Source organism: Rhinopithecus bieti, unplaced genomic scaffold, assembly GCF_001698545.2.
Source record: "Rhinopithecus bieti isolate Rb0 unplaced genomic scaffold, ASM169854v2 scaffold_20170, whole genome shotgun sequence".
Taxonomy (NCBI): Eukaryota; Metazoa; Chordata; class Mammalia; order Primates; family Cercopithecidae; genus Rhinopithecus; species Rhinopithecus bieti.
In genome coordinates this window covers 1,238,622-1,264,019 of record NW_016810097.1, presented here as the reverse complement: position 1 = coordinate 1,264,019, position 25,398 = coordinate 1,238,622, and the positions used below count along the sequence as shown (strand labels likewise).

The window sequence follows — 25,398 nt, the reverse complement described above, 5'->3', positions numbered from 1 at the left end:
CCAGGCCAGGACCAGCCCGTTTCTCGGCACAGGTTCCTTTAACAACAGAACACACCTGCCCCACACTGGCGCTCAGGACTCTCCCATGAACAATATTTCAGCAGCACTGAGCCAAGCAGCAGAGCCCAAAATAGCATTTGCAGAGCGAGGCACATGTCAGTGCCTCTCCGGTGCTTCAGAAGTGCAGGGAAAGAAAGTTTTCAATCACTTGCTCAGAAACCACAGCCACCCACCACCTGCCTTCCTTCCAGGGCACTAAGATGCTGCAATCTCTGTTCTGCTGGAAAATGAAGGTCCCTGAGCCCTGCAGCAGCAGATACCACTCTGACGGACCATGCTGTTTCCCTCCCGCAGGCCAGAGAGGAGCAGCCTGAAGGAGCAGCCCTGTGGGGACAAAGGACATACACAGTTTGAATTCAGAGTGTGTTTTGTGGGGACAGGTCTGGGCCTGATACCTGGCCGAAGGGCCTGCCACTCATGCGTCGGGTAGAACACCTCCAGGACTTCGGCGTCCAGCTCCTCCTCTGCTTTGGTTTCTTTTCTCTCTGTTTCTTTGGTGCTGCTTTTCTCCGGGTTGGTCAGGGCAAACTCCTTCTGAGAAAAGAAAACACAGGGAATGACCCACCGCAACTAGGCGCCCAGGTAAGCAGGAAAAAAAACGGCTAGGGTGGCACGTTCTTTTCCTCCATACCCCCCTCCCCCACAGCCACACACGTCTGGACACCCACAGCTCCTTTCACAAGGTCAGCCTCAGAACCAGCACATGTGAGGTGATACAGCTAAATGAATGCAGCATATTGTCCTGTGTGTATGTGGTACTTTTGAAAACACATAGGGAATGACTCTAGAAGATCCCATGGTATCTTGAACGTGTTAAGGGAACACATTAGGGACAGGGGCTGGCAAAAGGAAACAATAAAAGCCTTTCACTTTTTGACATGCCATTATACTGTTTGATGTTTAAAACTCGTACGTATTATTTTTACAATAAAAATACACATATTTAGAAAAGAAAAAAACACATACATGAATGGGAGAGTAAGGCCTCAAATGGCCACTACAGATGCACAAAAGCTGGCAGCTAAGGCCCAGCTGATTCCCAAGCATCCCAGCAGGGCGCAATCCCCCAGTGTGCCTATGAGCCACTGCAAACCATAGAGGAAGGGTGCAAGTGGGAAGGTGAGAATCCAGCTGGGCTGAGGGAGGAAGACGTTCAGGTTGGAAACCACTTCCTAAAACCTGTTTCCTTCCACCCTGTGCAGAACATAGTGGATTAATGAGATGGTGTCTCTGGAGCATTCTCAGCTCAGGAGACAGCGATGAAAGATAAATACAAAGTATTATTCATTTTGCTCTTGCCTGGACTCTCATCCTTCCTATCCCATTTTTAAACCCGTTCTTGCAAAAAAAGTAATAAGGCCTCAGGAAATTCGAACCAGAGGGTTCCAGAGCTCTGGGAAATTACATTTGGGAAAACAAGGAGGAACCCACATTAGCAAATGGGGAGGTATTTCAGCCTGCCCACCTCCCCTGTCATCACTTTTTCTCTGCTTGCCAATCTCTCCCCAAGTAATAAAAAGTATATTTCTTGGAATCTTCCTGTGAGCCCAAACCCGTGCTGGGTACTTTACATAGATCTCATTTTGGTCTCCCAACAATGCTAACCACACCTGCGAGATGTTATATGCATACATCTGGAAAGTTATTTAACTTTCAAATAACACCTCGTTCTCCGCCGGGTGTGGAGGCTCATGCCTGTAATCCCAGCACTTTGAGAGGCCAAGGTGGGTGGATTGTTTGAACCCAAGAGTTCAAGACCAGCCTGGGCAACACGTCAAAACCCCATCTCTACAAAAAACACAAAAAAATTATCCAGGCATGGTGGCGCACGCCTATAGTCCCAGCTACTTGGGTGGCTGAGGCAAGAGGATCGTTAGAGCCCAGGAAGCAGAGGCTGCAGTGACCTGAGATGGCACCATCACACTTCAGCCTAGGTGACAGAGCAAGACCCTGTCTCCAAAAAAAAAAAAAAAAAAGTGCCTTACTCTAGATAAGGATTCCCTCCTGCCTGGGTCCCTCAATGTCTGATCTTTAGTTGCCAGAGGAAAGGTTAAAATGTTAAGGTGCTGGTGATGACAATGTAGAGCCCCTCCAAGAATTTTTACAGTTTAACAAGAAATAAAGGCATGAAATTTAGATGACAGAACTTCAGGCCTTACTAAGACCAGTAAGGAAAATATCTTGGTAAGAAGAAGCTCTCAAATCTAACCACACCTGGGAGATGTTATATGCATAGTTATGAGAGGCACTGACTCCAGCATAGTGGTTAAGATGCTGAATAATTCAAATCCCAGTTTCTTGTGACTCAGGAAAGTATTTTAACTTTCTAAGTTTCAGTTTCCATATCTTCAACATGAAAATAATAACAACATCTAGCTCATAGTTAGATAAGGTACTACATTGTAAACCACTGGCCTTGGGTACATGGTGGCTGTGTTATTACTTATAAAGGCAGTCATAGATTCCAGACTGTGTTGTGACATCCAGGAGTGACTATACAATATGGCATCATTCAAGCATGTCACCTGCGCAGCCTGGTGCCTCAAACCCCTCCTATCCCTTCAACTTAAAGTTTGCACAAATCTGAGCTCAAAAGGAAACTAGGAATAGAAGAATAGGTGTGCTTACGAGACTACAGAGAAGACACACTGGCAAGAGGCACCCTCCATTTTGAGGACATGGACATCAGGACTTCCAACAAGCTGAGTTTCTAGAGGGCAGGCACCATGTCAATCTCCTTCATCACCCCCATGCCTAGCACAGGGCTTAGTTTGAAACTGCTGAACAAATAGATGAATGAATGCCCCTTCCCATAGGCAGGTGTGTCTTCTGGGTGCCTTAGACTGAGGAAAGCCCAAAGCACATGAGTCTGCTGCAGGTACTCACCTCATATTCCAGAGCAAAGACCACCCTGTCTGCTAAGTACCACAGCCTATCTATATACACTAGGATCAGCCCTGGTCAGAAGCATTAGACTGCAGGACGAGGAGAAAGTCAGTAAAATTTACCTTGGAGGTGTGTCAATGAAATGTCCCAGGGGCCAGGCAGGGATGCAGGTAAATCAGTGGACCAGGTGTAAACAACAGGGAGTGGTGGGACTGTAGAAACTGGAGCCCTCCTGCCTTGACTCAGGGAAGCAGCTGCTACTCAGCTGGTCTACCACTGTCACGCAGGCATTCAACTTGAAAACAGAAATCCAGATTTTTATGTGAAATGTTCTTATTTTTAGAACACTAAGAGGGCCAAACTAAAATATCTAAGCATCAATTTGCAACCTTTTTTTAAAAAAAAAAATTTTAGTAGAGACAAGGTCTCCCTATGTTTCCTAGGCTGGTCTTGAACTCCTAGGCTTAAGCAATCCTCCCTCCTCTGCCTCCCAAAGAGCTGGGATTACAGGCATGAGCCACCATGCCCAGCCTCAATCCTTGTTTCAGTTTACCTATTAGCCGGGTAATTCCTGGCAGGCTGTAAGCAAGCAGCCAAATTCTCATCAAGAGAAGCAGAGAGGGGCAAGGGAGATGGTGATAAGAAGGTAGCACAGGAAGCCCTTCAAAATCGAGGTACGCCGATGTTCATTTAACTGCTAAGGGTTGGGAAAGCCTCTTTTTCTAGATTTCATTAACAAGATTAACAGCGTGGATTCGAGAAGGAGGGAGAGAATGAGACTGATGAACCACTGAGCTACATGCTTCAAGTCCTAAGGAGGCCAGACTCCTTTGCAACAATCCTGTCACTGTTCAAAATGTTTTTTGCACCTCCTCTAGGTATCATCTTGGAACCAGATTTTAAGACACAAACACAAAATCTGTACATTTAAAAGTACATTTTAAAGTACACCTTGATTTTTAGTGGGGATTGACACAAAATTGGTTCTCCCCTATCTGTGCTCACCCTGTTCACCAGACCTGGCTATGGGAGTCTTTAGATGCTTTGCCTAAATCACACCTAGCTATCCTCAAAGGCCAAGGGCTCAGAAGCATTGAGAGAGGTTCAATGATATGAACACACCACAGGCTGGACAGTGAGTTCAAAAGCAGAGTTCCAGAAAAGGTTTTGAGAAAAAGCAGCATCAAGAGGATGAGGTTGTAATGATAACAGCAGCTACCATTTATTAAGCCCTGATCATATGGCAGGCACCGGGGCAAGATGCCTTCCATGCCTCAATTCATCCAAGTCTCATCTGTGAAGCACATCATATTAGTCCCATAGGAGGACAGATATGGGGCTTTTCAAAATCACACTGCTCAGAAAAGCACAGCAGAGATTGAAGTCCAGACCTACCTGGCTCCAAAGCCCATACATAAGTTTTGACTCACTTCTATGATTCTTTTTTAGTCAGATGTCCTAATAAGTTGTGCCCTGAGAGCTGAGGGAATGATGCTGGGACACTGAGATCACTTTAGCATATGTACCAGCACATGCCCTTCCTTGGCAAAGACTTCCATGGGCCAGGTAAGAAACCACAGTCCCAGAGAAAGAACAAGCACAACTAGCCTCACTCTGCCTAGGCAGTGTCCTGAACAGGAGAGGGAGGCAGGCCAGCCCTTGGTCAGCCATGAAGTAAACCCCGTGCTCTGGTGCCTTCCCAGCTGGCTCCTCAGGGCTCCCTTCCATGCTGGATCATCAGCACTCTCTTCTCCCTATCACCATCATTCCAAATACCAATTTCCTCTCAAGTGACTGGCAAGAAATCCTAGCTAAGGTGTTAGCTGACAACAGCTTACCATGTCACACTTCCTTGCGCTTGTATCTGAATAAGAGATTCTTAAAAACCAAAGCCTTCAAGATCCAAGAGAATGAATGAATCTCTAATGGTGGGTTGACAGACACTGTAACAGAGACAGACTGCCAGGGCAACATTTTGGGACAGAAGCCTGCCTGACACAGCCCAAATTAAACCAGAGAAGCAGCACCCCCATACTAAAAAACAACAGCTGACATTCATTAACCATTTATTGGCCATATTGTGCCAGTTTCAATGCCAGGTGCTTTATATATAATCACATTTAATCTACACTAAAACCTTAAGAGGAAGGTACCAATCCTGTTTTACAGATTAGGAAACAAAGCTCAGAAAGGGTCAAATTGCCAAAGTGTGAGGCAAAAGGGATCTTACGAAGGGCCTGTGCTTCTTCTACAAGGCTCCACTACTTTACCTGCCTCGTTGTTCACCACCTTTTTAAAGGCCAGTAACACACAACCACAGCCCTTCAGCATCTACATGCCTCCTGAGATGTGGCATCCCAGGGAAGTACCGCAGCAGGAGCCAGGAAGGAAAGCTGGCTCCAGATCATACTGTGATACACACGGCCAGCCTTTCCTGGGTGGGCATGAACCTGCCCCAGTGCCTTTGGGGAGGACAATTCCAAGTCATCAGGAGCATTTACCTGGACTCCGGGCTCTGAAGAAAGGATCATAACCACCTCCACCCCATTTTCACTGTTCTGAAGGTGGCTGGCTGCATAATTTAGATTTTAAATGACATCAGGGCAACAATTTTTATGGTATGAGAGAAAAGATGCTTCAACTCCTACTTGTGCTTAGCACATGATAAAAGAGTATGACAAATGTATACAGCTTAGGAACAGACATAAGGATAAAAGCAGCTTCTGTTGATGAAAGTCAGTATTAACATTTTTCTGAGACTAGACTCAATAGAGCTAATATAAATGGGCCAGAATAATTATGCTCTGAAAGCTCATCTATTTGGTTGGACTATTATCCAAAAGGGACTTCCTAACTCGGTCCTTAAGTAAATTCATCAGCATGCCTTTGTTAATTGTGCATCTGCTAAAGCTCACGATGGGGAGCACGGCATCCTCATGAGCTACAAGTTGGGGAGGGGACACAGCCCTGGTCCCTCAAGGCTCTTTTCTGGACCATTCCACTGCCAATCCATGCCAGAGACAGCCCCAACCTCATGCTGTAGCCAGTCCCATTCTCAGGGTCCCCTGGAATCCCATTCTCACTGTCCTTGAATAAGAGGCAAATAGCACCAACAGGATCTCAGAGGGCATTAAAAACTCAAAAGGATTCGTGACTCCCAACTGTATGTTTTCTCCTGCTCCACAAAGTGGGGGGAAAGGCAGAGAGGAAACAAATGATTTCAGAGAGAAGGTGGAAGCTTGCCATGAGCCAGAGGTGAACCACAGCTAAGCTGGATTGTTATTAAATTCATCACAACTGTCATTTGCACTTCAAGGACCTCCCGCTCCAGAGCTTCCAGCACTTTATCCAACATTTAGTGGGAGCCCAGGGGTTGGGGAAGGTGGCCAGGGGAGGGTGAAACTGTCAAATAACTGACAGTGGGACCTTATCAAGGGAGAAGAAAGGGAGGGCATTAGGAGCTGGTCAAGGGCAGGCTGTTACTGGGACAAGCCAAGTAAACAGGGCCAGGAACCGTATTGTGCTGCAGCCAGGCCAAGCTCAGAGCCTTTTCGGGCATTCTCCTCCTGCCAGTGGCAATAGCAGAAGCCCTGAGCAGTGAGCTCTAGGTTAATGAAGTGTGGCCCGGAAAGAACAGGGAGCTATAGACAAAAGGAAGGAGGATGCAGAGATGGAGATGAACTGAGAAAGTACAAGGGAGAGAGGAGGAGAGGAAGAAAAAGAGTCTTACTTGGAACTGATGCCCACCACACAAGCACTCAGCTTTTGGGAAGAATCCTGACATTCACAGCTCTCACAAACTGGCTGTGTGATTTTGGCCAAGTTACCTAATGTCTCTGAGTCTTAGTCTTCTCCTCAAAAGGAGGATAAAAACTACAGCTGCCTACTTCATAGTGTTGTTGGGAGGATTAAATGAAAATAAATATAAAGCACTCACTACAAGGTTTGGTACATGGAAGATTATAATTATTAATTTATCATCATCATCTTTTCCCCAAAGGGAAACTGTGCCATAAGCTTTAAACAGAAGCCAGAAGACACAGGGATGGGGAGGAAGAAGTCTACCTACTCCATGATCCACTGCCAGCCACACTCACATAAGAAAGAAACATAAAAGCCCACCCTACTCCCACAACAGCCCTGGTGACAGGGAGGCCTTCTCAAGACCTCATCGAGGATCCCTCCCACTTGCAATAAAGACATTTACCGGGTTCTGATGACTGAGGCAGAAGGTGAAGCAGGCAGCCATCAGCAGCCCAAGCAGTAAGGCCAGAGGAGCCATCCTAGATGAAGGCAGGCTCTGGGGAGCCATAGTCAGGGACCTGCAGGTGCAAGCACAGAAAACAGAAGGTCAGTGAAAAGCTAGTGCTCGATTCCCCCGCACTGTGATTCCCGTGTTATCACTTGCTCACATGTCAGACATTTCCTGCATAGAGATATAACGAGTCTTCTACCACTTCTAGTTAATTCTGAAGCCTCTGTCTCCCATGGTGGATCCAGCCATCCAATAAGAGATATGCCCTGGCTAGAACCATACAATCAATCGGGACTCCGGCATGAGCTATCACAGCCCTGGTCCCTTCCTTCTTCATTAGAACTTGTTATCAGGTTGTGGCGGGTGGTCTTGACTATGATAAGGAGAGAGGGAAACTAACCAACCGATCTGTGTGTGAACAAACATGGGCACAAATCCACATAAGCCTTTGTAACCACCCACTTCTAAAACACACCCATTATCCTACCTGAAGACAGATGGCATCAATATCCTCTAAGACAGCAAAGTTCAATATTCCCAAGTCACAAAACCTCTCACACCACCTTTCAAACAGTCAAACAAATCAAAGTACAAGCCCCAGTAACTATTAAAAGGACAGGCAAAGGTGGGAGGATCCCTTGAGGCCAGAAGTTCAAGACCAGCCTACACAACACAGTGAGACCCTGTCTCCACAAAAAAAAAATTTTAAAAACAAAAAAATTAGCTAGGCACAGTGGTGTGAGCCTGTAGTCCCAGCTACATGAGAGGCTGAGGCAGGAAGACCACTTGAGCCCTAGAGGTTGAGGCTGTAGTGACCCATGACTATACCACTGCACTCCAGCCTGGGTGACAGAGTGAGACCCCAATCCTCCAAAAAAAAAATTAAAAGAATATAAGGATGGAAGGACATCCCATGTTCATGAATTAGAGACTTCATACTGTTAATAACAACACTACCCAAAGCAACATACAGATTCAGAGCAATCTCTGTTAAAATCCCAATGGAGAGGCCGGGCGCGATGGCTCAAGCCTGTAATCCTAGCACTTTGGGAGGCCGAGATGGGTGGATCACGAGGTCAGGAGATCGAGACCATCCTGGCTAACACGGTGAAACCCCATCTCTACTAAAACACAAAAAACTAGCCAGGCGCAGTGGCAGGCGCCTGTAGTCCCAGCTACTTGGGAGGCTGAGGCAGGAGAATGGCATGAACCTAGGAGGCAGAGCTTGCAGTGAGCTGAGATCCGGCCACTGCACTCCAGCCTGGGCGACAGAGCGAGACTCCCTCTCAAAAAAAAAAAAAAAAAACCCAATGGAGAAACTCATCCTAAAACTCATATGTAATTTCAGGGGACCCAGAATAGCCAAAACAATCTCAAAAATGAAGAAAGGGCTGGGTCTGGTGGCTCACACCTATAATCCCAGCACTTTGGGAGGCCAATGGGTGGACTGCCTGAGCTCAAGAGTTCAAGACCAGCCTGGGCAACATGGCAAAACCCCATCTCGACCAAAAATAAAAAAATTTGCTGGGTGTGCTGGTACACGCCTGTAGTCCCAGCTACCCAGGAGGCTGAGGTGGGAAGACCACCTGAGTCTGGGAGGTGAAGGTTGCAGTGAGCTGAGATTGTGCCACTGCACTACAACCTGGGCGACAGAGTGAGTACCATCTAAGAAAGTAAAAGAAGTTAGAGGACTCACTCTTCCTAATTTCAAAACTTACTACAAAGCTACTGTAATCAAAGGGTGATGTTGGCATAAGGATGGACAGACCAATGGAATAAAATTGAGAGTCCAGAAATAATCTCAAATATGGTCAATTTTTGACAATGGTGCCAAGACCATTCAATGGAGAAAGGACAGTCTAACAAATGGTACGGGGACAACTGGCTATCCACATGTATAAGAGTGAAGTTGGGGCCAGGCACGGTGGCTCATGCCTGTAATCCCAGCACTTTGGGAGGCCAATGTGGGCGGATCACAAGGTCAGGAAATCGAGACCATCCTGGCTAACACAGTGAAACCCCATCTCTACTAAAAACACAAAAAATTAGCTGGGCATGGTGGCGGGCGCCTGTAGTCCCAGCTACTCAGGAGGCTGAGGCTGGAGAATGGCATGAATCTGGGAGGCAGAACTTGCAGTGAGCCGAGATTGTACCACTGCGCTCCAGCCTGGGCAACAGAGCGAGACTCCAGCTCAAAAAAATTTAAAAAATTTTTTAAAAAAGAGTAAAGTTGGACCCTTACCTTATATCATTTATAAAAACTAACTAGAAATGAATCAAAGACTTACCTTTAAGAGCTAAAAGCATAAAACTTAGAAGGAAACATAGACGTAATCTTAATGACCTTGGATTTGGCAATGGTTTCTTAAATATAACACCAAAAGCATAGGCAACAAAAGAAAAATAGATAAATTGGACTTCATCAAAATTAAAAAGCTTTTGGGTCTCAAAGGATATTATCAAAATAGTGAAAAGACAGAATGGGAGAAAATATTTGTAAATCACATGTCTGTTCGGGTATATTGTCCAGAACGTGTTGAGAATTCCTAAATCTCAATAAAAGACAAGCATCCCAATTTAAAATGGGCAAAGGCAGGAGTTCAAGAACAGCCTGAGCAATATAGCTAGCCATCTTCTCTAAAAAAAAAAAAAAAAAACTAAAAATTTAAAAAATTAGCCAGGTGTGGTGGTGTGCACCTGTAGTCCCAGCTACTTAGGAGGCTCAGGTGAGATCTCTTGAGCCCAGGCGTTTGAGGCCTCAGTGAGCTATGATAATGTCACTGTGCTCCAGCCTGGGCAACAGAGTGAGATTCTGTCACTAAAAAAAAAAAATTTTAAATAAAAATGGGCAAAGGGCTTGAATAAACATTTCTCCAAAGAAGATATACAAATGGCCAATAGAGACATGAAAAGGTTCTCAACATCATTAACCATGAGGGAAATGCAAATCAAAACCACAATGATACACCACTTCACACCCACAATGACGGCTGTAATTTTTTTTAAGTAAAATAACAAGTGTTGGTGAAGACGTGGATTAACTGGAACCCTCGTACATTGCTGGTGTAGATGTAAAACAGTGCAGCCACTTGGGAATAGCTTGGTGGCTCCTCAGAAAGCTAAATATAGAATTACCATATGTCCCGGCAATTCCACTCCTAGGCATATCCCCCAAAGAATCGAAAACAGGGACTCAAACAGATATATGTACATCAATGTTTACTGCAGCATTGTTCACAATACCCAAAAGGTGGAAACAATCCAAGTGCCATCAAAAGATGAATTTTCAAAATGTGGTATACACATATAGTGGAATATTATTCAGCCATAAAAGGAATGAAATTCTGATACATGCTGCAACATGGAAGCTTGAAAACATTGTCTTAAGTGAAATAAATCAGACACAAAAGCTCAGACATTGTATGATTCTGATTATACGAAATATTTAGAACAGACAAATTCATTTTGATAGAAAGTAGAAAAGTGGTTACCGAGTTAAGGAAAAGGGAAAATGGAGAGTTACTCCTTAATATTGAAGAGTTTCTATTTGGAAAAGTGAAAATATTCTAGTAAACTAGGATAGAAGTCAAGAAAACTTAATCCAAATTAGCAAATGATCTAGGAAAGAAAGGCAGAAAGAAAAACAAAATAAAACAAGCAAAACAAACCCGAAAACCTTAGGAAAATTCAGGCTGTGTCAGTATTAGCCCAGACCTTATAAGAAGTTTTAATATTACCCCCCAGCCCCAGTATACCTCATTAGGCAGTTTACTCAATTGAGGCTTAAGTGAGTTAATTACAGGGCAACACCTCTGAAGAATGTGGTGTTTACTTTTTCTCTATCCCACTCCTGCCACATTTCTCCCTGCTTCACCTTAAGAAATTGGACCTGTGGCATGATTGCAGTGGGACCTAAAGCGTGCCTGAACCCACTCTCAGAAGCCATTACCCCTCTGCACAGCCCACATCTTCTCAGTGGCCGACAGAAACTTTCCCTAAGGACATCTGCAGCCATGAAGGAAAACAGCCCTGCTGGACCGGCACTGTGCTAAAAAAGCACAGCCAAATGGAAAAGCAAAGGCTCGGGTACTAAAAATAGCTGCTACACTCACCCAGCAGCAAAAGCCTTAGCTTTCTGCCAGTTCCCCCCCTCTTTTTTTTGCCGACAAAATGGAACGGCTGAGTGCCACGAGAGCTTCCCCCAGCAACCTGGCTCCCTGGGGCACCAATCACACTGAAAGGCAGGGATTGAGTTCACAGCACCACACTAGGTTCTGGATAGGTGACTGGTCATCCCTGGGTGTGAGCAGGAGAGGGGCCAGGCTGAGTGAGGATGAGCAAGGGGCAAGGGGTCGCCACATCAGGAGGGAGAAGGCTAGGGAGGCCTAGGGAGACAGTTCCTAAGAAGGCACAACCCTAGAGCTGCCTGTACTGCTCTATACTTTTGTTAATGCTGCAGCCTTGGCTGTGGGGAAAAAAAAAAAGAAGAAAGAATAGAAGCAGGGGACTCACAGTATTATCAAGACAATGTACAATAAAACAAAGATTAACCCAAAGCCACAGATGTCCCTCCCCTTCCATGAGATACTCGTGTATACACACACACACACAGACACACAGAGTTATGAGCTCCCTTCTTACAGCCGGGGATCAACAACGAAACTGGTGCTGGGGAAAAAGAAGAGGAGGAAGAGCTAAATGAGAAGGAAACAGTCAAGGGCAAAGAAGACAAACGAGCAGAAGGAGGAGGCCCAGAAGGGACTGAGGAAGAAGAGGTCAGGGGCAGCTGATGCACACACAGCAGCTTCCCCCACTCCTTGGAGTGGGAAGAGGAGTGGAGGGTGAGAGAAATGGCAGCTCCCACAGGGCTCCCAGCCGTCTCCATCTCCTGCACACACGCAAACACTGTCAGAAACATTTTCTGCCAATACTAAGGATGAGAGATGGATTCACAAGTGGATCCTTCATCTTCCCTCAATAATTCCACATGGACTGCACGCCTGACCCAGTTACTGCCTCCATATATTTTTCCACAAAACAGAGAGAGAGAATGAGAGAGAGAAAGAGAGAACAAGAACATGGAGCTGAGTTGGGCAGTGGGAGAGGGATGGGGGGATTGAGAGGACTGAGGAGAGACCTAGGTGAGGCTGGGAGAAAGGTGTGAGACAGTTCCTCAGACTTCACAGGGGCATTCAGAGAGCAAGGGCAAGTACCAACTCTGCAGCAAGCAGGCATGGAAAACAGTGTTCTTCGTCCTTTTAAGGCCTGGCCTGTAGCCACGTCACCTGGTCTTGCTCCTTACTCAAGAAGTGGCAGGCATAGTTTGCCCCGGGCTTTATGCTAAAGCTGAGGGAGAAGGGAAAAGGGGAAAGGGAAGTGGCACACAGCTATGCTTTGCCAGGATGGCCTACCATCACAAGCAGGGACAGAGGCAGCAGCAGCAGCAAAAGCCAGCTGCAGTCCCTGGCATAAGTAAAGCCAAAGTCATGGCATCCCATTGAGGCACAGTTTGGCACACCTGGCCTGATGATAGTGCCATTCCCGAACCACTTGCCATGCATAAACTCTGGGTTCACCTCATCAATGGCCCCTGCATACCCTACAAAAAAAAATCCTTCTCATCGTCCTTGACTTTCAATGGAGGACAGACCTACATCTTTATATTTATGGCCCTCTTCTGACATAAAATACCATCACTCTGTCCAGAAAAGGGGAAACTATTTCAGTGTTTCACCAGTAACTCTTTCCTTAACTATCCTTGGGCTTTGGGACAGAAGAGATAATAAGGTACTTGAGATGCCCATTTTTCTATCAAAAGTGTCCATTTGTAGGCTGTACCTCTGCTTAAACAGAGGTTGGATACACTCACCAATCTGTATTGCCAGCTTACTGCAGCCCAGAGCAGATGCTTGGGGAGCAGGTGGGATGAGGTCACTCAGTCCCCACCTCTCTCAGTGTCTCATGTCTTCCACCAATTTAGACAAGACTGGGAGTGGGGATTGGGCCCTGTATAAACAAGACATCTCTCCTTAATGTCTTTTCTCCAGAATGGAAAACAAAAGAATGGGATGAGGATGGCAAGAAGTCAATAAAGGGAGAGGGAGCGGGATTGCTGGGTCTCTGGCAGCTTCTGACACACCTAGAAGGACCCATGGGCAGTAGCTGAGTTTCAGAACCAGAGCACAGAAAGAACTGGAAAAGGTTCTAAGTGTCCTGGGCAAGCAAAGCCAACTTGGTAGACTGCCATGGAGCCCTTGGAATTCCATCTTATAAAATGCTCATGTTATTAACCTACACTGTATGTTCATGTATTTGTTTTCCCGAATCTCCTGGGAAATGTGAAAGGGCAAGAATTCCTACTTCCATTTTATAAGGAAGAAACTGAAGGAAAGAAACAAAAGAAACAAAAACACTGGGTAGTATAAACACATGGACTTAGAGTCAGACAGACCTAAGGCCAATTCTTGGCTCTGCCACTTCCTAGCTATGTGATCTTGGACACAACTTCACTAGGCCTCAGTTTCTTCACCTATAAAATAGGTGTATTAAGAATTTCTACTTCAAAGGTTGGTAGCGAGGATTAAATAAAGCAATGAATAGGAAGTACTTCGTCCAGCACCCAGCATCTAATCATCATTCCATTTTTTTATTGGTTGTTTTGTTTGTTTTTTGAGGCAGGGCCTCACTCTGTCACCCAGGCTGGAGTGCAGTGACACAATCTCGGCTCACTGCAACCTCCGACTCCCAAGCTCAAGCAATCCTTCCACCCCATCCTCCCGAGTAGCTGGGACTACTACCAAGTAGCAGGTATGGTGTGCCACCATACCTGGCTTTTTTTTATTTATTATTTTTGTAGAGATGGGGTTTCACCGTGTTGCCCAGGCTGGTCTCGAACTCCAGGGCTCAACTGATCCACGCATGTCGGCCTCCCAAAGTGTTGGGATTATAGGCCTGAGCCTCGGTGCCCGGCCAACTCCATCATTGGAATGGAAATGATGACTGCTGCCCCTGGACCCACAGCCCATCAGGGCCAGGCCAGGCAACTACTCTCCAAAGCTCCTACTCCCTGTTAGATCCACACAGTCTCCAGCTGATCCATGCCTCAAATGAGGACCAAAGCCTTTTGTTGGGTAGCTACTCCCAGGAGGTAAAGGAAATATATGTTAAAGGATGACCCTCCTGGCTGAAAAGGGAGAAACCCGAGGCAGTTTCCTGCTGAGCCCCAAGGCAGACCCAGCCCACTCAGTGCTTTTCCCAGCATATATTGGCATCCAGAGAGCCAAGCCACCAACATGCAGAACTGCCAGCTGCAGCAACAGCTGTAGGACAATCACCTGCTTTACAAACTGAAGGTTAGAGGATGAGCTCTTCCACAGACACACATTCATTACTATTTATGGGCTGCACAAACTCATATGCACACGTACAGTCACTCACCTCTACACAAACAGAAGTGCACTACCTAATTTAAGCAGACAAATATGAAGCTAAGGAAACAATGCAAAGAGGACACTGAAAGGATGCCCCTGACAAGGGAGAACAATGTGCAAAGGCTTAAGAAAAGAAATGAATTTTAAAGAATAATTTGAAGGACAAGAAAAACAAGTTTGGAGTAGTCAAGGCAAACAAGCTTTTTCCCTCTGAGACAATACTAAACAGAAAGTCAAGAGGTAGACAGCAATTAAATGGAAAGTCCTTGAATAGCAAAACAAATGTGGCTTCTAACTAGTCCAGCCCCTAATTTGCTAGGTGGCTGGACTGGAACATCCCTGAGCCAGTGGCCATTTGTACAATGGGGATAATATCTCCCCCATGTTTTGAAGTCGTGCCTGGGGCCAAGCAAAGAGGGACTGCTCTCAACAAACCCAAGGCACCCAAGAAAAAAGGTTATTAGAGGAGGATGTTGGAGGGTAGAGGGTTCACAATGAATCCAAGCCTCTGCCTAACCAGAGAGCTACAAAGAGCTACAGAGAGCTACAAAATCCACTGTGCAGCCTGCAAGCGAGAACAGTGGCAGTACAGATGTTAGCCCTGCCAGAGAGCACAGGGAGCCAAGAAGGGCTCCACAGGCCCAGCTGGGAATAGACACCTGGAGGGAAGGCAACATGGGATGGGATGAAATGGAAAGAACAGTGAGGGGCATTCCTAGCCCTTTCGCTGTACTCCCAGAGGTGGAACATGACCTACTCCATTCCCACTCCAGTAGAGAAGAATACAGATCTTCAAGAAGGGAGCTAAACAAACTAGCAAAAAAAAAAAAAAAAAAAACTGCAATCACAGAAACAAAAGATAGTGCCTCCAATGAAAATAAATCACATGACATGACCGGGCATGGTGGCTCACGCCTGTAATCCCAGCACTTTAGGAGGCCAAGGAAGGCAGATCACTTGAGGTCAGGAGCTCGAGACCAGCCTGGCCAACATGGCGAAAGCCCATCTCTACTAAAAATACAAAAAAATTAGCCGGGTATCTTGGTGCACGCCTGTAATCCCAGCTACTCGGGAGGCTGAGGCAGGAGAATTGCTTGAACCTAGGAAGCAGAGGTTGCAGTGAACAAAGATCATACCACTGCACTCTAGACGGCGACAGAGTGAGGCTCTGTCTCAAAAAAAACAAAAAACAAAACAAACAAAAAAAAAAAAACAAGAAATCACATGACAAGCAGAGTGACTGAATAAAAAGCCTAGCCTAGCCTGGCCCTCTCCAGATCTGTCCTACTTGGCCACAACTTTCAAATAATCTGAATGCTAGAAGTAAGCTTAAGGCTCAATCTTTATTTGGACTGCTGAAGACCCAGAAGACACGGCAGGCACTCAATACCTACATAGAGAACAACTGGAATTCAATGCCATTAGGCATGGAACTTATCAATGGGTCGACGAAGGCTGTGGCAACCTCATACCTGTTGAAGACGAAGAGGTAGACAGGGCTAAGGCAGGGCAAGAGTTCCAGTGCTATCAGCACAGAGGTGATAACCAAAGCAACAGGAGCAGAGTGACTGTCTTTCTAGGGAGAAACCTTAGAGAGAAAAGGACAGTAGGCCAAGCATAGTCTTCAGCTCATGGCTGCAGGTTAGGAAAAGGGAGCAAGCAAGGAAATCAGAGGAGCTGTCACACATTAGTGCAGACCTACACAGGTCAAGAGAGTGGAGAATCATGAGAAAATCCAGTTGTAGGCAACAATGTCAGGAGATTAGTCACTGGATTTGGCAATGAGGCAGTCAGAGGGCCCTTCAAAAGCACTCCAAAAGGCTCAATGGGTCCACTAAATTTTGAAGATTTGAGGCCACATTTCTAAATGTGATTTTTCAACATTTCACTAGAGTCTTAATGAGAACAGAGAAAAAAAAATCCCTCCAAGGGTGCAACAGAGGGATTCTTCAATGCCACACATAAGTTCCTATGATTGATGGAGAGCTACCCCACAACACACATGACCTCAGGACAATGATGGCATCAGTCACTCCAGCAGAAGGAGGGGGCAGGGAGGTAAATTTTCCAAGAAGAAACTCCCATCAGACACAATTCTACCTTCTCTGGGCACTCAGTCATGCCTCAGACTGCCCGGAGGCTTTAGTCCTTACACTTTGTGGAACTGTAATAATAACTGTAGCAATCGTCATGGCAGAGAAAGAGAAATACCCCAGTTCCACCCCTTCCCCCAGTATTCAAATATACTATCTGGCCATCCCAGAGGAAAATTAATTATGTCAAATAATAATTATAGTCAACATTTATAGAGAACTTTCCATGTTGCAAGCAAAGTATTAAGTTCATTTACTCTTCACAACAACCCTCTGAGGTGGTTCCAATATGCTGCTCATTTTACCCATGAGGGGACCAAAATTCAGAAAGGTTAACTAACATGCCAGAGTTCATGCGGCCACAGAGCAATAGAGTCAGAATTCAAAGCCAGTTTGGCCCCAAAAGCCATGCTCTTTCCACAGCCATGCTGTCTCTTGAGGGGTCTGTGAAATCAGCCACAGCAACTGGACTCATCATTTTATTTGTTCTGCAACAGTATAAATAAAAAGGCACATTTTGTGTCAGGACAGAAATTTTTAAATGAGCCTACTGGGGCCCTCTTGTGGAAAGACCCACCCCTACTATGTTCAAGTTTCTGCACCACACACAAACACACACCACACATACACACGAGTGCACACACACACCACACACAGGCACCTTGATTACTAAATGCCCTTGGCACAGACCAGCCAAGGCATGGGCACAGGCATTCAGGAAGAAGAAATCCCTCGACTCAGATTGCAGCCAGGCTTCCTTTGTGACTTGATCCCTTAACCTCCTATCACTCAAGCTTCCTAGCTGTACACGAAGCAAAAGCATCCCTGCTCCCCTTCATGGAGCCCAGTGCCAAGCACACACACACATATATACATACACAAACCACAACCACACACACCATGTATATACACACACCCAACTGTCTGGCAAGAACTTGACACCTCACCCCTCCATGCAGAAAATACACAAGACAGAAGTATTTCCACATGGCAGACAAAAATGGAGTCCTCTTTGGTGAATGGGGCTTGACTAAACATACCAGCAGTTGACCAGATGAATCAGAGGAATTCTAGTCTGTACTTTCCAGTAGGTCCTATACTGTAAGTTCCTAGGAAGATACAGACAAAGGGACCTACTCCTTAGACCTGATCCTTGACCCTGCCTGAGGTATTGGGAGTGATCAGCCCATGTCTGATAACAATCAAGGTTACCAGAAGCTCCATTCCCTTCCAACCCACTCCAGTGTAATAGGAAGAATGTGGGCTCTAGATTTTGAGCCAAGTCTCTCCTACTAGCTGTGTGACTTTGGGCCAGATGCTTAACCTCTACAAGTTTCAACCCCTTCATCTATAAGGGGACTTCAGAGTAACTATTTTGTAGTATGACTGTCTATATTAAATGAGATGACATAGAGCATATAGCACAGTGCCTGACACAAAATGAGGGCTCAAGAAGTTTATAGCACTCATTGCTATTATTAGAGAAAATTCTGAGCAAAGAACAGGATAAACAAAAGCAGCAAGGGCTTCACCCCCATGTAGAACTGTCTTCTGTTCTGACAACCAAGCCCCTCCTTGGAGACTAGCTTCCCTGAGCCACAAGTCGGCCCACACACCTGGACTATACTCTGGGTGGTTATAGACACATTTCCATTGAAACCTTTAAGCAATGCTGGCTGGCTCCGCATCAGTGCCAGCTGACTGACATCAGACACTTCAGAGTCCAGCTTCCTGATGACTCAGGCCTGTCTCCAAATTCCTGCTGCCACTCTCCTACCTCTAAGAGAGAGTCAGGGAGAGTAGGAATAACCAGGGCAAATGCAGCTGACCTAGACTGCTGGGACCACTGTAGACAGATGCAGCTGTCATCCAGGAAGTAAGGGTCCCAGGGTTTCTTTCTTCCCTCCCCTTTTAAAATAGAAACTGGATCTCCTGACAGTATGCGCAATGGGCTTTCTCTATAGCCTGCTCCCAAAGAACACCAAGGACTTTCACACCACAGTCAATAAGATACCACAGTTGGGGTTCGGGGGGAGGAGAGATCAGAATGCATCTTTCCTTTCCCCTGCTGTCTCTAAGCTTCCAGAAAACATCAGGACCTCTTAATGGGGCTAAAATAGGGAAGAAGGTATGATTTCCAGTCCATAGCTCTAAATGAACTATCTGCTAACTGGCAAGTACAAATTGTGTGCCATTTCTATTGCAAACATTCAGCATTCACACTCTAAAAGCAAATACCACACAAAGATAATTTCAGCATTAATGTCAGTTCCTTGAGCACACTGGGCACCATACTATGGAACAGAATATACAAAAGATATTGTCACTTGCCTCAGGTGGATGATGTCCTGTTCACATTCCGTGGATAATGTGGCCTTCCACATCTTAGTCTCAGACAGCATAATTATTAAAAAGAAAAGGCCAGGCACAGTGGCTCACACCTGTAATCCCAGCAATTTGGGAGGCTGAGGCAGGTGGATCACATGAGGTCAGGGGTTCAAGACCAGCCTGGCCAACATGATGAAACCCCATCTCTACTAAAAAATATAAAAATTAGTTGGGGCCGGGTGTGGTGGCTCACATCTGTAATCCTAAAACTTTGGGAGGCTGAGGCAGGTGGATCACCTGAGGTCAGGAGTTCAAGACCAGCCTGGCCAACATGGTTAAATCTCATCTCTACTAAAAAATACAAAAATTAGTCAAGGCTGGGTGCAGTGGTTCATGCCTATAATCCCAGAACTTTGGGAGGCCGAGGCAGGTGGATCACCTGAAGTCAGGAGTTCGAGACCAGCCTGGCCAACACAGTGAAACCCTGTCTCTACTAAAAATACAAAAAGTAGCCAGTTGTGGTGGTAGGTGCCTGTAGTCCCACCTACTGAGGAGCCTGAGGCAGGAGAATTGCTTGAACCTGGGAAGCGGAGGTTGCAGTGAGCCAAGATCTAGCCACTGCCCTTCAGCCTGGGCTATAGAGCAAGACTCCGTCTCAAAAAAAAAAAAAAAAAAAAAAGACACAAATTACAACTTTGTAATAATGAGCTAGGCAATAATTAGGGTACTCCTTAAACTAATTGGGGAGCCCCAAGAAAATAGCATTTACTTACAGAAACACTTAGCAACAATATGAGGATGGGTCACCAAGCACAGGACTTGCTACTACCATGTTGGTATTGACTATGTCTTCCAGGTAAGTCGGCAACTGAAACATTTTATTTTTAACACGCCTGAGAGCCCAAGACTATTTATAATACCAGATCCTTAAAAACTTGAAAGGGAGATGAATTTTAAAATGTACACATTTACATATGTGGGCAGAAACACAAAAATCAGATGCCTCTCAACACAGCTCAGGGAGCCATAACTCACGGCTTTCACAATCCCACCTAACGCCCAGAGAAAATCCGGGCACCTTCTCCAAGGGATGGTAGGAAGCTGGGTAGGTAGCCAAGAAACAAAGAAACCTAAACTCAGCACTTGGCAGGACAATTAAGGAGCAGAGGATTTTAAATGCATTGTTTCTGACTCTAAATATGGCTACATTTATTACCAATTTGGGATCAGAAACCACATTTAGTTCTGTCATGACCACATGCTAAAAATATTAAGCAGAGTATTGCCTAGGAAACAGCAGTTCTCCCTGCTGCGGCAGCTCCACTTCAGAGCCATCTCTGCCGTGGTCACAGGGTTTCCATCCTGTGCTTTGCTGAGAGCCCAGTTACAAGCAGAACTGACACTGTCCTGCCAAGACTTCACCCGCATTTTAGAAGGCAGCAATAGGAACCAAAGCTAGAGACTGCACAACCTCCTCATCCTCTCCAGGGCTGTTTTAGGTATCAGTGAAGCTCTATTTCATAGGCATATAACTAGAATCCATCTGACTGGGAGCTCCACAGGGGGAGAGACAACTGTCTGTGTAACATACCACTGTCTCTTCATAGCCCAGCACTTTGCCTGGCACTCAAAAAACAGCCATTGATTTAATAAAATCAATAATCTAAAATGAACCCTCTGGAAGAGTACAATGGAAAATAACATTGCCATTAAAACAGGTAAAAATATGGACTGTGGTAATACATAAAAACAGGTGCTGGCCGGGCAACAGTGGTTCACACCTGTAATCCCAGCACTTTGGGAGGCCTAGGTAGGAGGATCACTTGAAGCTAGGGGTTCAAGATCAGTCTGGGCAGCAAAGTAAGACTCTGTCTCTACAAAAAAAAAAAAAAAAAAATTTTAAATTAGCAGGACATGGTGGTGCACCTATGGTCTCAACTACTCAGGAGGCTGAGGTGGCAGGATGACTTGAGCCCAGGAGTTCAGGGCTGCAGTGAGCTATGATCACACCACCGCACTCCAGGCTGGGCAATAGCAAGACCCCTATCTTTAAAAGCAGGTGCATAAAAAATTGTTGAGTGGAAGTGGAAGCAGCAGAACCTAATGGCACACATATGTAAATTACTACTTTGGAAAGAAGTGTGTGTGGCCACCTCTATGATCATATGTGAAATTAGAACTACGGAAAACTGTACTCAATGGAATCTTTCACCCTGAAATGTTACATATCTGAGAAAACACTTTAAACTACATTATTTTCAGCAAAAAACCTACTCCCTTACCAGCTAACTTGTTCTGATCTCTTGGATGGCTCAGAGGCCTTGTTCTTGTTCAGCAAACCCAAGATCAGACCATACACTCATCAGTCGAAGGAAACAGAGAACACATGGAAAAAGCCACAGTCTTAAAGTCCAACTTATCAACTTGACCCTGTCAGGGCAGCTTCCAGTCTGCATAATCAGAATGGCTGGCTGCCTAGACAGGTGGCCAAGATGGAAGTGTCAAGACAAAGTATGGAAAAGTTCACCTGGCCCAACTTCAAAGCCAGAGCTCCAAAAAGGTAGGAGCTTAACAGGCACTTACTGGCCAGCAAGGTGCCTGTTAAGAAGGGTAGCAGAACACCAATCCTTCTCAAACTCTTCACAAAAACTGAAGAGAAGGGAAACACTTCCTAATTCATTCTATGAAGTCAGCATTACCCTGAAACCAAAGCAGGACAAAGACACTATAAGAAAACTCCAGACCATTATCTCTTACAATATACATGCAAAAATTCCTGAACAAAATACTAGAAAGCCAAAATTCAGCAGCATATTAAGAGAATTCTACAACATGATCAAGTATTTGTATTTTATCCCAGGAATACAAGAGTGGTTCAATATATGAAAAGTAATCAATGTAATACACCACATTAATAGAATGAAGGGAAAAAACCACATGATCATTTCAATTGATGCCAAAAAAGCAATTGACAAAATCCAATACCCTTTCATAATAAAAAATACCCAATAAACCAGGAATAGAAAAGAACATCCTCAACATAGTAAAAGGCATATATGAAAAACACACAGTTAGCATCCTATTTAATGGTGAAAGACTGAAAGCTTTTCCCCAAAGACCAAGAACACGACAAAGATACCCACTTTCACCACTTCTTTTATTAATTAATTTATTTATTTTGAGACAGACTCTCGCTCTGTCACCCAGGCTGGAGTGCAGTGGCGCGATCTCGGCTCACTGCAACCTCCGCCTCCTGGGTTCATGCCATTCTCCTGCCTTAGCCTCCCAAGTAGCTGGGACTACAGGTGCCCGCCACCACACCTGGCTAATTTTTTTTTGTATTTTTAGTAGAGATGGGGTTTCACTGTGTTAGCCAGGATGATCTCCATCTCCTGACCTCATGATCCACCCACCTCAGCCTCCCAAAGTCCTGGGATTATAGGTGTGAGCCACTGCGCCCAGCCACCCACTTCTGCCACTTCTATTCAACATAATACTGTAAGTTCTAGCCAGAGCAATAAGGTAAGAAAAGAATAAAAAGCATCCATATTGGAAAGGAAGACATAAAACTATTCTATGTGCAGATTACATATATATATATATATATATGGTTTTGTTGTTGTAGTTTTTTTTTGAGACAGAGTTTCACTCTTGCTGCCCAGGCTAGAGTGCAGTGGTGTGATCTAGGCTCACTGCAACCTCTGCCTCCTGGGTTCAAGCAATCCTCATGCCTCAGCCTCCCAAGTAGCTGGGATTACAGGCACGCACCATACGGTTAATTTTTTGTATTTTTAGTAGAGACGGGATTTCACCTTGTTGGCCAGGCTGGTCTCAAACTCCTGACCTCAGGCGATCCACCCACCTCAGCCTCCCAAAGCACTGGGATTATAGGCATAAGCCACCACGACCAACCAATGACATGATTTTATACATAGAAAACCTTCACAAATCTAGCAAAACAAAACCTGTTAGAGCTAATAAATTCAGTAAAGTTGCAGGACATAAAACGAACACTCAAAAATCAGTTGTATTTCTATATCCCAGAGATGAACGATCCAAAAACGAAACTAAGAAAGCAATTCCATTTAAAACAGCATCAAAAAGAACACTTAGAAATAAATTTTGCCAGTGAGGCAAAAGACTTTACACTGAGAACTACAAAACACTGCTAAAGAAATAAAAGAAGATCTCCATTCCAATTTTTCTGTACATACACACACACACAAATAAATAAAAAGACATTTTAGGTTCATGATTCAAAGATATGATACTGCTAAAATGATAGTATTACCCAAAGCAATATGCAGATGCAATGCAATCCCTTTCAAAATTCCAGTGGCATTTTTTGCAGAAATGGAAAAACCCATCCTAAAATTCACATGGAGTTTCAAGGGACCCTGAATACCCAAAACAATCTCAAAGCAGAAGAACAAAACTGCTGGGTACAGTGATTCATGCCTGTAATCCCAGCTACTTGGGAGGCTGAGGCAGGAGGACTGCTTGAGGCTAGCAACTCAAGGCTGCAGTGGGCTATGACAGCACCATTGCACTTTAGTCTGAGTGACAGAGCAAGATCCTGTCTCTTAAAAAAACCAAAACAAAAACCAGCAAAGTTAAGGGGAAAAAAAGAACAAAGCTGGAGAATTCACAAGTCCAATTTCAAAACTTAACATAAGGCTAATCAAAAGTGTGGTAATAATGTAAGGATAACATATAGAACAATGGAATAGGATCATGAGGCCAGAAGTAAACCCTCACATCTCTATAGTCAACTGATTTTTACAAAAGTGTTATTGACTAAACAGGGATTTTTAAAAGATGAAATATAAAAGGCTAAAACTGGCAGGGCACGGTGGCTCACACCTGTAATCCCAGCACTTTGGGAGGCTGAGGCAGGCAGATCACCTGAGGTCAGGAGTTTGAAACTAGCCTGGCCAACATGTTGAAACCTCGTCTCTACTAAAACTACAAAAATTAGCCGGGTGTGGTGGCGGGCACCTGTAGTACCAGCTACTCAGGAGGCTGAAGCACAAGAATCGCTTGAACCTGGGAGGTGGAGGTTGCAATGAGCTGAGACTGCACCACTGCACTCCATGGGCAACAGAGCAAGATTCCCACCTTGAAAAAACAAATAAACAAAAAGTTAAAACTATACAGTTCTTAGAAGAAAACATGGGCAAAACCTTCATGACCTCGGATTTGGCAAAGATTTCTTAAATATTACACCAAAATCACAGGTGCTAAAAGAAAAATAAATTGAACTTCATTAAAATATTTTAAATTTTGTGCAAAGGACGTGATCAAGAGAATGAAAAGACAAGGGAATGAAAACAAAATATTTGCAAATCACACATCTGATAAGGGTTTAATATCCAGAATATAGAAACAACTCCTACAACAGAAAGACAAAAACCTAATTTTAAAATAGGCAATAATCTTGAATAGACATTTCTTCAATGATGTACAAATGGCCTGGAGGCACATGAAAGATGCTCAATATCATTAGTCATCATTAGAGAAATGCCAATCAAAGCCACTTCACATCTACTAGGTGTGGTTATAATTATTAAACAAAAGGAAAATAACAAGTGTTGGTGAAGATGTGAAGAAACTGGAAACCTCATACATCACTGGTGGGAGTATAAAATGTTGCAGCTGTTATGGAAAAGTTTGGTGGCTCTTCAAAAAGCTAAACATAAAATTACCATATGACCCAGCAATTCTTTGCTTAAGTAGATACCCAAAAGATGTGAAAACAGTGACTCAAACAGATGCTTGAATGTGAATGTTCACAGCAGCATTATTCACTATATCCAAAAGATGAAAATGACTCAAACAGCCATCACAGATAAGTGGATTTTTATAAAATGTGGGTGTGGGTGTGGGTGTGGGTGTGTGTGTGTGTGTCTCCAATGGAATATTATTCAGCCACAAAAAGGAATGAAGTTCTGATACATGCTACAATATGAATGAAACCTTAAAACACTATTCTAAGTGAAATAAGCCAGACACATAAAGGACAAATATTGCTGGGTGTGGTGGCTCACTAAAGTGGGAGGATAGCTTGAGCCCAAGTGTTTGAGGCCAGCCTAGGCAACACAGAGAGACCTCCATCTCTTAAAAAATAACTAAATAAATAAAATAGAGGAGCATCATAATGACAAATTTTATGTTCTGTGTGTGTATATATATGTATACAGGTATGAGAGTGTGTGTGCATGTATGTATATGTATATAAGAGTGTATTGTGTGTGTGTTTTGGTAGACATGGGGTCTCACTATGTCGCCCAGGGCAGTCTCAAACTTCTGGGCTCAAGTGATTGCCCCACCTTGGCCTCCCAAAGTG

At 44.7% G+C, this 25,398-nt stretch overlaps 1 protein-coding gene across 2 annotated transcripts in view; it reads right to left on the bottom strand.

Annotated features, from left to right (window-relative positions):
* The window catches only part of SIL1 (SIL1 nucleotide exchange factor), a 242,464-nt gene that overhangs the window by 164,189 nt on the left and 52,877 nt on the right, over nt 1–25,398 (bottom strand). The window contains exons 2-3 of one of the 2 annotated variants that reach the window (XM_017891294.1): nt 7,154–7,268; nt 456–594 (exon numbers count right to left, since the gene is read on the bottom strand). In XM_017891294.1, the coding sequence (XP_017746783.1) occupies nt 456–594; nt 7,154–7,258 (244 nt within the window). In that variant the 5' untranslated portion in view covers nt 7,259–7,268. The remainder of the gene's footprint in view (nt 1–455; nt 595–7,153; nt 7,269–25,398) is intronic. The other variant, XM_017891295.1, reaches the window with a different exon arrangement.